The following is a 17500-nucleotide window of genomic DNA, read 5'->3' on the forward strand; positions in this document are numbered from 1 at the left end:
AAAAATGTGCTGCCAGTAGTTTTCCGATTAGCCTGTCAATCAAACGCTCACGAATCACGGTGGTTTCTGTCTCACGTAGTCAGGTCGTTCATGCGCTGCCACGGCGATGTGGATGTGTTAAATCGGTTATGACACAAAATCCTAAAACATGACAGACCCATGCCCTAAAACTACCGCTTGCTGCTCAAAAGAGTGATTGGTCTCTAATTAATGCTCGGTTACTTTACCGTTTTGTCTCCTAGCAGAAAATCATCATGCGTCGGGTGACATTTTTTCCGTAGCCAGGACGACGCGAAAAAGAAACGGCGTTTTTCCATTGGGAAAATTCCTCACGGTTCCCTTAAAACCTCACAGTTATCACCTGAGGTCGAGAACTGTACTAAAAAACCCACAAGACGTGGGAAGTTTTCAATCCTTAGGTCACTGGACTAACTTTAACCCAGCCATTTACTTTTCTTGCTGAAGGGTTCATTCATTATGGCCTATGTTTACACATCAAAATCAGAATTGAAATGAGTTATGAAAGCCGATTCACATTCATTTTAAAGACTGTGACCCAAGATTTTGGAGCCTTGGATCAATTTGACTTCAGAAATGTTCACACAAACCCATAATATTCTGTTGAATTGGCCTCATTTTATACTTCTGAGATGAAATGATCTCAACACAGCAATGGATAGCTCTCTTATCTCTTAAAATCCAACCAAAATGTCCATATTGACCAAAAAGAGACATGCTTTAACATGAAATATTGTTGAATACCCTTCAACACTTCACAGAATTAAAATGGCTTAGGAACACCACTTAACAATTTGATCAATGATACTGAAGTTGACCGTTTTAACCTCTGACAACTCTTTGCTTTTCATTTATTTTGGCCTCTTTTGTATGCACTTAAGACAAAAACATGAGCCATTATCTCACAAATCCATTTTTTTTAACTACAACGTTGAATGTCAGTTTATGTTGTTTTTTCTCAGGTTTCTGGAGTCTTAGATCACTCATTTGACCAATCTTGTCAAACTGTTTAGCTTGTTATCTAAAGGTTTTGGCTTAGTTTTTACGTCTAAGTAAAAAAAGGCCATTATCAGTCTCTCTCTATTTTTTTCTCCTTTCATTGGAAGTCATGGGTTTTCCTTTTGCTATTTGAGCAAACGGGAACGCAAAAAAAAGATTTGTGGTACTCTCCCATTCTGTTCTTCAAGTCGACCCAACTGTGACGACTTCCATTATACTTCCAAGATAAAATAAGGTCAATATAAATCAATGCCATCTCTCAAAAACAACTAAAAAGACCAAATTTCCAAATGTAAACCCTTATGTTTTAGTTGAACTACAACACTTGATTTTAACCCTTCTAAAGCAGAACAACCAATGGCTTTTCTCAAATCCAACCAAAAATCCCAAACTTTGTCTAACAGTTTGCCTAAACCCTAAGATTTTACTGAATTGACCTCATTTTAATACTTGAAATACTGTAAACACAACTAATGTTCTCTCTCAAATCCAACCAAAACTTTGACTAGCTGTTTATGTAAAACCATTACCTTTTTATTTTAATGGGCCTCACTTTAACACTCTAAGATGAAAGCACGTGCACACAGCCGATGCCATTTCTCAAATTCAACCAAAAGTGTTCTGTAAACCCTTAATTGGCCTCATTTTTATACTTCTAAGACAAAATAACATGAAAGCAATCAATGTCATCTCTCAAAAACAACCAAAAATGGCAAACTTTCTCCAGCTTCTCATGTAAACCCATAAGTTTTAGTTGGTGAAACAAGGTGAAACCGCATCAACACAAACAATGGCTTTTCTCAAATCCAACCAAAAATGACTAGCTGGTTTTGAACTGGCCGCGTTTTAATGCTCCTAAGATGAAACCATGTCCACACAGCCAATGCCATCTCTCAAATTCAACCAAAAATGCCAAACCTTGTCTACCTGTTTGTGTAAACTCTTAATGTTTCGTTGACCTGGCCTTCACTTCAATGCTCCTAAGATGAAACCATGCGAACACAACCAATGCCATCTCTCAAATTCAACCAGATTCACCCGAAGAGCTTTTAAGCCGATGTTGAGGAATGCTGGGATGCATCTGGGTGGCCTGTTCTCGGATATCACGTGGTTTTGTGGGCTCTTCTAGTGACACAGATGTGAAAGTCGGATCAAAGGTCAAGCGCACAGATGGACGCTATCAAAGAAGTACAAAAAAAACAATGTTTCTCTGCTGGGCGTCCTGCTCCGGGCCATGACTAAAGCACCTGGGTAGACAAATCACGTGACCTTTCGACTCGACACGCGGCGTGCTCAAGAGAAAACAGTGTCCAAAGGAATTACCGAAACAAAATCTCGAGATTTTGCCCATTGTTGCTAGTTCAGAATTGAGTCACGACGAGAACATTGCAGTAGGTGAAAAGCTGATTGTGATACCTGCGGGTCCGCTAACCGTCCTAAATCGGGATAAAGATAGAACTGGATGCCGCGGGACGCTCCCGGCAGCGTGACCCCTCTGATCAGTAAAATCAACAGCATCACATACGGGAAAGTCGCAGTGAAGTACACCACCTGTTGAGTGACAGGAAAACAGCGTGAAGCTAAAGGGTAACACATGTTTGGTTGTTTATCGTGACAGCTCATAAAATGTTCCCAAAATTAACACAGTATTTAAAAAAAAAATAATTAAACATACTTTAATACAAAAAAAGGGAAAACTCAAAGAAGTGCACAATATCTATTTACAAAATAATGAAAAATAGATTAAATAATAAAATGAAGGTATTTGAAAAGTGTGACCCAGTCATTTATACATTAAATGGGTGGAAATTCTGCAAAAATAATTGGGATATTAAGTAAAGATCACGTTCCATAAAGATATTTTGTACATTTCCTATTGCAAATGTATCAGAATTTCATTTTTGATTAGTAATATGCATTGCTGAGAACTTTATTTGGACACATTTAAAGGTGATTTTTAGTTTTTTTTTGCACCAGATTTATCGCAGCCAAATATTGCTCTATCCCAACAAACCAGACATCAATGGAGAAATCTTAAAAAACAGCCTTTATGTCAGAAATTTGAAAATAACAGCAATTCATTCAAATATGTTTTCGTTTATATTAATTGTAACAGCATTTGCACGATCACTGTTAAATTCAAATTTTTTCGTTTTGTTAACCAAAATTCGTGAAGCACTTTTTGAAAGAAATGGACAGGTGTTAAGTCGTGTACCTTGCCGGTGGATTTGACGCCTTTCCAGATGCAGAAATAGCAGAGAACCCAGGCTAACAACAGACAGAGCACCAGATCCCAGTGCAGCGTTCCTATCTCCTCAATCCCAGACGAGATCCGCAAAACCCGCCGCCTACAGAGACACAGAAATCAGCACCAGCTGCGTACTTCACTCCTAAACGTCGTGGAAGAACCTATTTGTATAAATGGTTCTATAAAGGACCTTTAATGTCTTTTCACAGACGATTCTTTGTGACGATCAACAAAAATGAATTGAAGATATAGTCAAACTTACTCCCAAAACTCAATTACGGGCGATGTTGCGTTTTCAAGGTGAGTTTGGTCAATAGAGTCGTTTCTTCTTTGGAATTCCATGCAGGCATCTGAAAAGCAACAGCAGTCTCCGGATTACATATACAGTAAAAATCGAATGCACCAGAAGAGATGAAGCTACAGGTTTGTTGAGCTCACCTGTGTTCCAGGTGTTGTTGCAGGAGGACCACGGCAGGTTCCAGGAGAAGGAGAAGGACAGGTAAAATATTCCCCAAGCCAGAACTATTATATAGTAGAAGTTGAGCAGAGCCACGATGACCTGAGTCGCGTAACCGATACCTGCAGGTAAAGATAGACGGCTCGTGTCAAAAAGACATCAGGCTGTAGAAGAGGTCCAAAAGACGCCACTTCTTGATTACCGCAATTTATTCATTCATTCATTTATAAATAGAGCAGAACATTGTTCACTAAAACTAAAATACCACAACAAATATCAGACGAAAAAATGTGCGGCACTCATCTTGAAAAGGAGACATAATAAACAACAACAAAAATAAACAGGTATAAAAAGTAAATGCGGATTAATTAAAGCTGAAAAACATTAAAAATAAAATGAATGAAAATGACAAAAGCACATGAATAAAATTTTATTGTGGAGTGAAAATATAAAAATTAAAGCAAATGAAAAGTATTAACAAATTCTATAACAGTATATAAAGATTAACACTTATTTCTGCATAACAAATAGCCAAATATAACATTTTGTGATATTCAGATTATTTTATAAATAAATTATATATATATATATATATATATATATATATATATATATATATATATATATATATATATATATATATATATATATATATATATCTTCTTAATTAGTTACCACAAATAAATGTATTGGTTTATTTATTCATCATTTATTACTTTTATCTAAAGGAACCAACATGTTGTTTCTTCACCTTCAAAGAGCGGGCTGATCTTCCTCCAGCATGTGATTCCTCCCTCGCTGGTGAACTGACCCAGAGAAATCTCCAGGAAAAACACGGGAATACCGCAGGTGAAGAGGAAGATCAGGTAGGGGATGAAAAATGCACCTGGAAGAGGACGAAGACGTAAATCATACCATTTCTCCGGACCACAGTTTGAAAGTCTACGGGAGAAATGTGGGAGATTACTGAGGTCTCTTTCTCAGGAGAAACATCTGAGAAGCTGCAGACTTCAGCAAACGCAAGAAATGACCCAAACGTCTCTGTTTGGACACACGCTACGGACTGATCAAACAACAGCTGTGACCTTTCACCTTCTGAACTGGTAAAGCTCTCATAAGGCCAATTGCTAGATCAATGGGTCATTTTCACAAACACCTGGCAAACACTAAACACATTCGTATCTGTGTCGACCCTTATCAGATCCTCAACTTTCACTGCCCGGTTGGATCTTCCAAACCAAGGGAGGTATGTTCAGAAATGTTCAGAAAAATAAAATAAACTAGCTAATAACTATATAAATAAATCAATTGTATTGCATTAAAATAAGATCAAAACAAACAAAAATGGACTAAAACAGGAAAAGAATGGGTACGATTAGGTAAGTGGTTGCAATTCATTTATTTTTGTGACATTAAAACTTTAGTAACTTTACATATTTTTTGAAATGTAGCTAAAATAAATGGTTTACAACCAATTTTATCATTTTCGTCAGTGGAAACAAAACTGCTGTAATTTAACCCCAGAAAAAGATCATACTCAATTAATTTAATTAAAGATGAAAACAATTACTGAAATAATAAATGCATTAAAAAGTTATTTAAATAAACAATGCATCCAACAATAACTTTAATTCAATGATTTAATAATTGAATTGGGTCTTTATATATAAAAATCTAATTGCTTTTTACATTTTTGGATTTGGGGAGGAATGAGGATGATCATATTGTGTCACCAAATAAATTGAAAACCCCTGCTCTAAACTACTTTACAAGAAATAACACGATGGCAGATTACTCTGAGGCCTCTGAGGGAAGGTGTCCAGACACAAACACTGTTTCTCCTGCAGGGATGTGTTAATGGGTCTGCTAGCACTGGACTGATGTTGACCTGCTGGTTTACTGTTAAACCTCTTGTTATACAATATTTTTGGATGATAAAACCTTGTTTTTTGTTTTAGACATGTACTATGGTAATATCACACTCACATGCACCATAGTTTTTTTGTAATGCACCATGGTAATGCCATTTTTTTTGGTAATACCATATTAATACCATAGTAACATTGTGTTTTGGTAATACCATAATTTTGTGACATGCACCATGGTATTATTATACTTTTGAACCTCTAGTAATATCATGGTAGTTAATGTACATTGGATGTTTTTCGGACATGTTGCGGTTATACCGTGTTTTCTTGGGCCAAGTATCATGGGGCAGGAATGGCATCAAACACTATTCCAATGGAACCTTTATACAAACCATGATATCAGTTCATGTCCAAAATACCATGGTAGCACTGTGGTACTTTTTGGTGCATTTTTGTAATTGAGGTTAATGGACATGTTCATGGTACTATTATGTTAAACTGTGATTTGCTGTGATTCTAACACCATGTTTTATTAAGAGATGTACCATGATGTAGCATGGCTTTTTGGACATGTACCATGGTCAGGACCACGGTATATATCACTGCCCTCTGCATCTCCTCACCTCCACCGTTCTTGTAGCAGAGATACGGGAAGCGCCAGACGTTTCCCAGTCCGATGATCTCTCCGGCCACCGACAGGACAAACTCCAGCTTGTTGCTCCACTGTCCTCTGTCCTTCAACTTCACCTCTGTGTGCGGAACAATCTCCAGAGGTCGGTTCAGCCCATTAGACGGCTCCATCTTGGTCGTGATTTCTTTCTCTCCTGTTTGAAAACAAAAGATTGAATCTGATGCCTGCTGTTCGGTCAAGAGTATCACTCACTGTTATTTAATGCAGTTAATTACAAAATATAATGCAATGAATCCTATGTGGTTATTGTTTTATTAATCAATGTACTGTGTAATTAATTTAATTAAATCTTTTAAATGAAGGGCTCCCAATCAGCTAGAGAAACAAAGTGTTCCCTATCAGAAGCTATTCTCGATGCCGCACACAAAAGCCCTAAAGGGAACATTCTTTGTTCAGCTGGTTGTGAAGCATGTGTGTCAAACACACCAAGAATTGGCTTAAATAACCTTGGTAGGTGACGTCATGTGGTTATAAGATGATCTTCAGGTTTCTTTGTCTTCAGAGACCGCTTTGTGTTTTGTGTGCGTGTCACAATCAAATCATTTACGTTTGAAAGTTCCTCGTAATGTTCAGTTATCTGGAAAGAGATGATTTGTGTTCGGCTCGCTGTCTCTTATTGAGAACGTTTCGGTTACCATCGAAGCCACTCCCCCATACAAACGGGTTTATAAGATGGCGGTGTGGAACCGCTCATTCAGGGTTATGCTGAGGAGGCGAGTCGTAACCTGAAAATTCAGCGCAGTTCAAGATTGTAGCAAGAGGGATGTAACTCTAATGAGGGTTACACAAGTAGCCGAGATGTTTGCTTTCAGTCACTGACTGACATCATGGAGTTCCTACGGAAAATGCCACAACCTGAACCGTGTTATGAAGTTAAGATACAAATGCTGATAGGCAAGCGTGTCAAATGACAAATGAAAGCTCAATACGTAACCATACCAACGCCCCGTAGGCCAGAATAGTGGGCCCACCAGGGGTGTCAAGCAATTGTTGGGCGGTGGAGCATAATCAAATGAATCACATGGAATAAGAAGCAAGCATATGAAGAGGAACACGGTTGGGCAGGAACCGTGGAACATAGAACAATGATGTCCATGAGGTCAGTTTGTATATCCAATCCATTCTGAGCACCCTGAAGGATGTAAGGCTAGGATGTCTCATGGTGATAGCATCCACTTAAACCTTGGGGCATCTTGAACATGAGACATTGCAGTTGCGGTTTAATGCCTGGGGATTTATTCTAGAGGGCCAATCCCCAGAGGCATATAAGGGTTACACGCCAGAGGCTTCTTACCCATTCTATGTGGTTCAAGACTGTAGTTGCCAGGGCAGACTACATTTGTGTCACCAGAACAGGCTAGTACAGTAGGTTCTGCTTTGGACACTGAATATTCCTGACCATCAGAGCAATTACATTCTGGGGCATATAAATGTGGGAGAAGATACGCTGTAATCACTTTGATCGGAGTGCTCCACTTGAGGCTCGCTTTCAATCAGGAAGGGGTAAAACTCAGCATACTAGTTGTAATTGTGGGGCTCTTGTTTCCAGCTGGCTGAAAGACGAGGAGCGAGCTTCTTCAGACAAAACTGTGGATACGAGTTTCTCTTGCCTCCAGCTTCCCTAGATCTGGACACAAAAGCTCACACATGTCTTTGAGCATTTCCTCCTATCACTGTGCTCCCAGGAGTCCTGGCCAAGGTATGTTAGGCTTAGGGTCTTATCTCTTACTGATAGCCCCCCATTGACCTACTAAATTGTGGCTCTCAGTTCTGATATCCCTCCTCGACGGCTCGCTGTGCACAATTCTGGTTATCCTGTTTTAGATAAGGTGGACAGTATTTAATCCCATGCCTGAGTTCTTGAACTCCTGATGAGGACCACAAAAGATGCTGGGGTTTCCAGCAGACATTTTACAGACTATTCCAATTACTAGGACTCTCTGCATTAGAAGTTATGCCCTCAGACGGTGCTTTTACAGAAGTTAGTGTATGACACACCATGCAGACCCAGTTCACTGCCAGGTTGTTTCAGTGATGGTGTTTCTGTAGAAAGGCACCTTCCAGTCACTTTATGGGACTTTTAACGTTTGAAAGTTAAAGTGGAAGTTGAAGCTTCCTCGTAATGTTGAGTTATCTGGAAAGAGATGATTCGACGTCTCTTATAGAAAAAGTTTCGGTTACTTGTTTAACCCTTTAGAGCGACATTCACTTTATGGGACTTAGCCAATGTTTTTCCAACTGCACAGCAACATGTTGAAACACACTCAGAGTCTTTACTAATTACATAGCAACACCCTAGCAACTGCATAACAACACACACATGCACACACACACACATACTGCATAGCATTATGTTAACACTATTTTAGCAACCACATAGCAACGTCGTAACAACTGCATAGCAATGTGCAATGAAACACTTAAAATGTTATTACAACTTAATAGCAAAATATTATATAACATCATATTAAAAACACTTAGGGACCAAATGCATAGCAACACTGCTGAATGCTTCAAAAAGTACTGTAACTGCATAGCTACGTGTTAAAAATGCTTTGGTTACCTTAGCATCCACACAGCAACACCCTAGCAATTGCATAGCAATAAAAAAACTATAAACAACAGGCATTTCTACCAAAATGTTGGCCTTTTTTCAGACAAGTTTGGTTTGAAGGTTGGTAATGACAAAAGACAGAACTCATTTCTGGGTGACCAGTTCGCATTCTAGGGCAATACTGGTGACTATATACTATCTGCTGTTTGCCATGATAGTGACAGATTACACTAGCATTGTGGGAATGTACAATCTCTGTGTGTGAAACAGAAGACTCACTCACTGTGTTCATATCTGTCAGCTTGAATTAACGGGTCGGGCTCATCTGTGCTTTCAGTGGTCCCGTCACAAACAAGACCAAGTCAAAGACATTAAAGCAATAGTTCACCGAAAAAAACAAAAACAAAGAAATTCTGTCATCATTTAACCCTTTTTCACCAGCATTTTTTTTTCCAGCCATTGCCAACTTTTTTTTTTTACATGCTGTTTAATGCTTTTTAATCTGGTTATTTTTCATATGCATCTGCTTAAATATTTAATCACTTGTTTCTTCACCCTATTTTGAAACACTTAGAGCGGAATATTTTTAAAAATATATATATTTAAATATAAAATTATATAGGAAAGCAGATAAAGCCATGATATGAACTCATTCCACTTATAACGTTTTTTTTAATGGGAAAGTACTTAATGTGAAACTTTGCACATTGCGTTTATATTGTGGCATATTCTGAATGCATCGCAATTCACTCTGGAATCAATACTGAGCTTAGTTTTTACCAGAAAATGGCGCTCCAATCTAGTTTTTTAACTTCACACCCTGCTTGTGAAAAAAAGTGCTCGTGTGGCTGATTCGTGTAATTACACCTCAGCTCAAGATTAATGTAAACACAGCTCACTGTGAACACCCTTTTAATTTATTCAACTTTTCAAACTTTATGAATGATTATTTTAGGTTGGAGTGTGTGTAAGGACCTGGAAGCAAGCAGCATGCTGTGCAGTCTAATGTAATAAATTCAAGAGAGAATAACCATGCATTCAGAAAATCATCAGCAGAATAATTTTTGGTGTCGCGATGCATCGATTTGTTTCCCCAGCTTTAATATCAGTGTTCGATTTTAAGTACATTTTCACTTAATTTTATGCCATACGCAACTCCAGTGCTGGATCAAAACCTGCTTCAAGGCTCCAGGGGTCCAGAGTTCATAGGTCTCCCTGTCTCCGTCCCTCAAGGGACACTATGTCTGTTCCACATACTTGAGGTTTCAAACAACAAGCACAGTGGATGTCCCGCAGAGCCTGAGGCCTTGAGAATGTGCTCTTTCTCTTGTGCAGAAACAGAGCAGCGCCTCTACTGTCACAGTCGTCAGTGAAAAGCTTTACCAGGCTGGTAAAAATAGCCTCTTGCATTAACAAGACACCTGAAGGAATGAAGGGCTGGCAGCGTGAGGTACAACAGACTTCTGGGCTGGAAGGCCGTTTGTTTGGAAGATGACCTCAGAGCCAAGCGGTTTGATCACAGTTTACTGCAGTTTTCACAAGGCCAGAGATGAGATCACACATTAGTACTATAGAGCTAAGCTTCTCTTTGCGCTGTTTACCAGCAGGAAAAAAAATCACAAAACAGATATCATCTCAGTCAATTCTCTCTGACACCAGTAATATTAGAGTCCCTTGCTTCTCAGAATCTGCTCTTTGTGTGATCTCAAGTTTTTCAGAATGGAACTCAAAAGCATCTCAGTCTGTGCTCAGATGATACCAATGATACCAAACTCTACATTTAAAAGTCAGGAACTTGTGCTAGAAACAAACTGTGGATCTCTTTAGTATCTCAATTACTTATCCGTGTTATCAAAAATGTTTTGTACTTCAGTCTTCTGGTTCTCTGACCGTTCTCGCTAGAAATCAAATACCAGGTTAATAAAATAGAAGAGCTTAAATGGAGTGCAAATGGAGTAGCTGCTTCTCAGACAAGATCTCAAACTGTCCTTAGAATTCTCAAAGATACCAAGAGAAAAGAAGAAATGCATACACAGTAGTCAACATTTGAAGAGGATCAAAACCTTTCAATTTTGATGAACTCGTTTGATCCACCAATGTTGACTACTATAGATCTCCTTATTATCTCAGCTGTTTCTCCTAGACAGCGGTGAGATGCAAACTGACCTTCTTAAATCTTCTCAGATTAATCTCACATAATTTCTCTTGAGGACAAAACTCCTCCTAATCTCACATATATACACCCAAATGGATCTCAAAATGTCTCAAACTCTGCTCAAATTTATGGATCTCTTTAATGTCTCATCTGTTTCTCCTAAAGACCATTGAGATGCAATCTGACCTTCTGAAGCCTCCTGCTTCTCATGTGTTTCTCATAAGAAAATAAACTCTGTTACCTTCAATTAAATCACATCCTCAAAAAGAGATCTTAAACTGACTTGAACTGCACATATCTTTTTAATATCTCCACTGTTTCTCCTAGACGCTGGAATGCAAACGGACCTACACAATTGTCCTGCTTCTCAGATATTTCTCCTAAGGGAAAACCCCGCTAATCTCACATACATCATCTTTAGAGTCACAAAAGAGATCTAAAAATATCTCAAAAGCTTCTCAAATTTCACAGAGATTCTAAGAATTCCACGAAGATCTCTTTAACATCTCAACTGTTTCTCCTAGAAAACAGAATGCAAACGGACCCGGCCGCATTCTCCTCAGATGTTTCTCCTGAAAGCAAACCCTCCTGAAAATAATACGTGATCATATGATCACATATATGATCACTATAGTTACAAAAGAGATCTAAATCTGTCTCAAACTAAAAATATCTAATCTCAGATTTCAGAGATTCCAAGAATTCCTCAAATGTCTCTGTAATATGTCAGCTGTTTCTTCTAGACACCAATGAGATTCAAACTGACCTCCTAAGATCTGCTGTTATTCTTTTTTCTCACAAGAAATGAAACCCTGTTAATCTCAAGCTTCGAAAGGGATCTCAAAAACGTCTCAATTCTCAGACCTCTCAAAAATACCAAAGGAAAAGAAAAGAGTAGATCTACTTATTATCTCAACTGTTTCTCATAGATACCAATGGAACGCAAACTGACTTAATCTCACAGATATCATCTCAAGTTTCAAAGGAGATCTAAAAATATCTCAAACTCTGCCCAATCTCAAATGTATTAATACAAACAAATAAAGAAAAATAGTACCTAGTTCTAGACACCTCAAATGCACCTCAAATACTTCTCTTAAGTAAAATCTCACCTCACCTCTAGTTTTGAAGAAGATCTCAAAAATGCTCAGATTTGACAAGATGAGCCTGCAAATCAAAATGTCTCAATATGAACTCGAACATTTCTCAAATTTTCATTAGATATGAAAGGGCAAACGTGTCCTCTGGGGCCGTCTGTGACATCAAATTACGATTTGAAAGATGAGAAATGACAGAAATAGAAGAGCTCTCGATGCAGGTTGATACTTGCAGGACAAATAAAAATGGCATCTTGCCAAAAGTTGCCGTTTGCCAGGACCTCTGCCTGCTCAGAAAATCTATCAACTTGCTGACATAAAGCTGGAACGTACAGGCAGAAAGATCATCAAATAATCCAAAAACACATATTACAGCACAGTCAATGCGAGGCCAAACTCCACGGGAGCGTCCATAAGTCACACTCGTGTGTCATTTAGGACCTTCAGCCCAGCAGCGAATTATTTGGATTCATAGCTATTGAACCGATCCACAAACATTTATTTCATGGGTGTAGCTGCCAGGATTTTGATTAATAACCAACAAATTGAAATTAATGAGTTTATTGTTTCGCTTTGTGGCTTCTTGTTCAATCATGCAAGCAGAATAACACGTGTTGCAATGACGTTTGAAATGCGAACATGCTAGTGGAAAAATCCCAGAGGAACGAACCACATAGCTGAAAACATCTACAGACTGTATATCACATACGTGACAGATTCATGCAGATGCATGAAGCACTAAAATTCCTCGTGCATGGAGTTTGCATTCATTCTGACCACAAAATCATTAATTGCACATTTAGAACCAATGAAGTTGCTTGGCAGGCAATTGGTTCTTCTCTTCCTTGATCTCCAAAAGTTGTTTGTCATGATCGTAAAACACGGTTCTAATTATAATTGTAGACAAATATAATTATTGTTCAAAAATTTGTACGAATTTCTAACGTTTTTGAAGTAAGTGTTTGTGCTCACTGAAGCTGCCTTTATTTGATCAAAAATGCTGTAAAATGTAAATTTTCTATGTGAATATCTGTTAAAATGTCATTTATTTCTGTGATGCGCATCATTACTCCAGTCTTCGGTGTCACATGATCCTTCAAAAATTATTCCGATATACTCAGTCGCTGCTCAAGATACATTTCTGATGATTATCAATGTTGAAAATTAATTTTGTGGTAAACTGCGTGAATAGAAGTTTCAAAATAACAGAATTTGTTTGCAATCGTTTTGTCACTTTTGATAAATTAAGTGCATCCTTAATAAATAAGATTATTATCTTATAAAAACATCTTCCTGATCCAAATTTTTAAACAGTATTGCAAAAACTGGAATGCGGACAAACAAGAAGCTCAAATATAAAAGTGTTTATTTGTGTGACGTGTTTTGCTCCTTACTTTTTTCTAATGCTAATCATTTGTGTTAGTAAAGTTGGCCGAAGACTCTCAACTATCAGTCTACAATGTAGAAAACTGTCCTAGTGCTGCAGCCAGTCACGATATTGCAGTCAATGAGATGTTATAAATCTATAAGCGTTAACATATTTTTTTGTTAGAATTATTTAGAAAGTCAAGTTGCGTTGAAAGCGATTTTTTTTTTTTGTGACAGTACAAACAGGTTTTGATTAGAATCAAAGTGATACACCTACACAAACGTGCACTTATAGAGTTGCTTTTACCTAAAAAAAGTCATGCACACAGAAGAATGCATTGCACTGAATAGGCATGAAGGAGCATGAAATAGCAGGAGGAAACTCACCTTTCATCAGGACGTTGTGGGGCGGCCGGCAGTGTCAAGTGTGCTGTATATTCTCAGGTTTTGCTCTTTAATGTGGAGGTTTTCTGGTTTCGTGGAACCCGTCAGTCAGCCCTGGATGGTCTAAGTCCAACTCCTCCCCCCTGCACCTCCCTCTCGCTCCCATTCACAAAACACTGAGAGCGTGAGGCTTCAGCGGGGCACCGGCGGATTGCATAACGCCGTCACCCAGCGCTCTTTCAGCCTGTGAAGCGTTTTTTTTTCTCTCAGCTGAAGGGCACCAGAGAAAGGAAACATTCTGGCTCCGTCTCAAAAGACCACCCTGATCACACCAGCCTCTCAGGAGCTGAATAAACGGGGCTCAGAATGAATCTCCAGAGAGGATCATGGGATATTGGTCAAAAGCAGGCACATTTCTATTATTTTTATTTATTTATTTAATGAGTGCGCTCATTTTTGTTTTTACAGACATTTTTCAAACATTCAGAACATGTCGTCCACCACATAGCAACACCCCGGCAACCACCCAAAACACCATAGCAAAAAAATTCTTAGCGAAACTTTGAAAAATCCTTGCAACCACATAACCACATCTGAAAATAGTAATTGCATAGTAATGCTCTGGCAACCACCCACACCTTAGAAACCCCTGCATAGCAATGCTCAATAAATACTCTGAATAATACGGTTACAACTTCTTACCCTATAAAATCACCCTAGCAACCACATACACAATCTCATAGGCACACAAGTGCATTAAAATCCACCTTAGCAACTGCATAGCAACGCAGTGGCAATCACCCAAAACACCATACCAACTGCATAGCAACACTTCCAAAACATAACAAATAATACCTTAAGGTTCTTAGCGGAACCCTTTAAGACCACCCAGCAATGTCGTAGCAACCGCCTAGAACAAACTCTTAAGAAATTAGCAGCTGCTTTGGAGGTAGCTGCATAGCTCTACTCCTAAATAAAAATCTACTCCTGTAAAGCTACTTTGCAATGATTTTTATTGTGAAAAGTGCTATAAATAAACTTTAATTTTATTAAGCAATATGAATAATATCTTTGTATTTAGCAGCAATAATTGTATTAGCAGAACCCTGTGGAACCCACCCAGCCACACAACAATCACATAGCCACATAAAAGTACGCTTGGAAGACCTTAGCAACTGCATAGCAACAAAGTGGTAACCACCCAAAACACTCTAACAACCACAAGTAATACTAGAAACTGTTTTAATACTTTAATAACTAAGGAGCAACACTCTGGAAACCACAGAGAACACCATAGCAACTGCATAGCAACAATTTAAAACACTATGAATAATACCGTAACAAATTTTCTTTAACATTTACCTAGCATCTACCCTGTAATGGCCATGCACATAGAACGCTCTTGCAACCACATAGCAGTGCATTAAAAGTCACTCATAAGACCTTAGCAACTGCATAGCATTGCAGTAACCACACAGAAAAATACAAAAAAACATTCTGAAGACATCAATAACCACATAGCAACACCTCAGCAATCATACAGAATATCCTAGCAACCGCCAAGAACACCACATCAACCAAAGAGAACACTTAAAACAGGAATTAGAATGAATTAGTAACCACATAGCAACCAATGACAATCACCCAGAATACCCTAATAATCAGAATGACACTAAAACATTCTGAATACATCAGCAACTGCATAGCAACACCCTGGCAACCACTCAGAATGCCACATCAACCAAAGAGAACACTTAAAACAGGAATTAGAATGAATTAGTAACCGCCTAGCAACCAATGACAATCCCCCAGAATACCCTATTAATCAGAATGACACTAAAACTTTCTGAATACATCAGCAACTGCATAGCAACACCCTGGCAACCACTCGGAACACCACATCAACCAAAGAGAACACTTAAAACAGGAATTAGAATGAATTAGTAACCACATAGCAACCAATGACAATCACCCAGAATACCCTATTAATCAGAATGACACTAAAACATTCTGAATACATCGGCAACTGCATAGCAACACCCTGGCAACCACTCAGAACACCACATCTACCAAAGAGAACACTTAAAACAGGAATTAGAATGAATTAGTAACCACATAGCAACCAATGCCATTCACCCAGAATACCCTAAACATCATAATGACATTAAAACATTCTGAATACATCAGCAACTGCATAGCAACACCTTGGCAACCACTCAGAACACCACATCAACCAAAGAGAACACTTAAAACAGGAATTAGAATGAATTAGTAACCGCATAGCAACCAATGACAATCACCCAGAATACCCTTATTAATCAGAATGACACTAAAACATTCTGAATACATCAGCAACTGCATAGCAACACCCTGGCAACCACTCAGAAAAGCCTAAAAAGCACAGAGAACACTAAAAACATGGAATGCATTGAACTGAATGCATTAGTAACAACATCACAACCTTAAAAAAACACCCTAGCAACCACATAACAATGCAAGCACCCTAGTATACCAGACTATTGGAGTACTGAATCAACTTGTTTTCTTAAAGAAATAGTTCACCCAAAAATGAAAATTATGGCATAAGTTACTCTTAGGTGTACATGACTTTCTTCCTTCAGACGAACACAGTCTGAGTTTTTCTGACTGGACACATAACGCAAGTCACATCACACGTTGTGCGTCGAGTCAGAAGTCAGCCAAGAAGCCACAATTAGGGCTCTTGCGGCAAAAAAACGTTATTAACGAAATAATTGGAAAACTACAAATATTTTTGTCACAAAAACCCATCGCTCTGTTTAAGAGGACACGTGATGACCCCCAAAGGCATATAGGTTAGTTTTGCGTCGCGGCACTTGTGGATATATACCATATATATTCACAGAGCTTCAAACTGAGGGTCGCTATCCACCAGCGTCGCCAAGCTTGGAAGAGCCAGGATACATTTAAAAAAAACCTCTGACTGTGTTCGTCTGAAAGAAGAAAGTCATGTGAACTGTTCTTACGCCCCTAAACTCAAAATCGCCGTAGTACTTGTGAATTCAAACGCTCGTTCATTCAATCCTTTCTCCTGCTCGTTCTTTGTGTCTTCAGCCGTTCTCTGCATACTGATGCTCCAGGAAGAGTGTTTTTCTTCCCAGCGGCTCGATGTTGCTCATTTAGGAGAACGAACCCGCTCCGGGCTGCAGTTCTCAATTATATTTCATTAAGGTATCGGTTTTAGCTCGGATGTTTCTTCAGGAGAGATAAAAACAGACTCCAAAGAGCAAATCTGGGCAATGACTGGGGAGCATACTGAGGTTGCTGAGAAACATCTGAGACTCGAGCGATCTTTTTATAAGAGCTCGGCAGCATTTCATCGCTAAACTGTGCTAAAGGTGATCTGTCAGTGAAGGTACGGGGCGTTCTTCAGCTCCAGGTGCTCCCGGGCATGTTGGTACGATACGGATCCGTCCATCACGTCTGCTTGTCAAAAACAACATCGCTTCAACAGAACGCATAACCTCCTTAAAACATCCGCGTTAAAGCAGAGATGCATGCATTCATCAAGTTAACAAACTCTAATTATTATAGGGCAATCGAGATTGCAATGTTGCAACGATTGAAACATAGTGATTGAAACAACATGGAGACTGAAGAAAGCTAGATGCAGACCTGATAT

The 17500-nt window shown here is 38.7% G+C and overlaps 1 protein-coding gene across 2 annotated transcripts in view; it reads right to left on the reverse strand.

Moving 5' to 3' along the window:
* slc6a13 (solute carrier family 6 member 13) overlaps positions 1-16219 on the reverse strand; it is a 22549-nt gene extending 6330 nt beyond the window's left edge. Inside the window, exons 1-7 of one of the 2 annotated variants that reach the window (XM_043228862.1) lie at positions 13843-16219; positions 6214-6414; positions 4474-4608; positions 3704-3844; positions 3528-3615; positions 3233-3365; positions 2434-2568 (exon numbers count right to left, since the gene is read on the reverse strand). In XM_043228862.1, coding sequence (XP_043084797.1) covers positions 2434-2568; positions 3233-3365; positions 3528-3615; positions 3704-3844; positions 4474-4608; positions 6214-6414; positions 13843-13849 — 840 coding nt within the window. In that variant the 5' untranslated portion in view covers positions 13850-16219. Of the gene's footprint in view, positions 1-2433; positions 2569-3232; positions 3366-3527; positions 3616-3703; positions 3845-4473; positions 4609-6213; positions 6415-9118; positions 9166-13842 lie in introns of those variants that run through there. The other variant, XM_043228863.1, reaches the window with a different exon arrangement.
* Positions 16220-17500: the final 1281 nt, after the last annotated feature.

This window comes from Puntigrus tetrazona, chromosome 25 (genome assembly GCF_018831695.1).
Source record: "Puntigrus tetrazona isolate hp1 chromosome 25, ASM1883169v1, whole genome shotgun sequence".
NCBI classification, from domain to species: domain Eukaryota; kingdom Metazoa; phylum Chordata; class Actinopteri; order Cypriniformes; family Cyprinidae; genus Puntigrus; species Puntigrus tetrazona.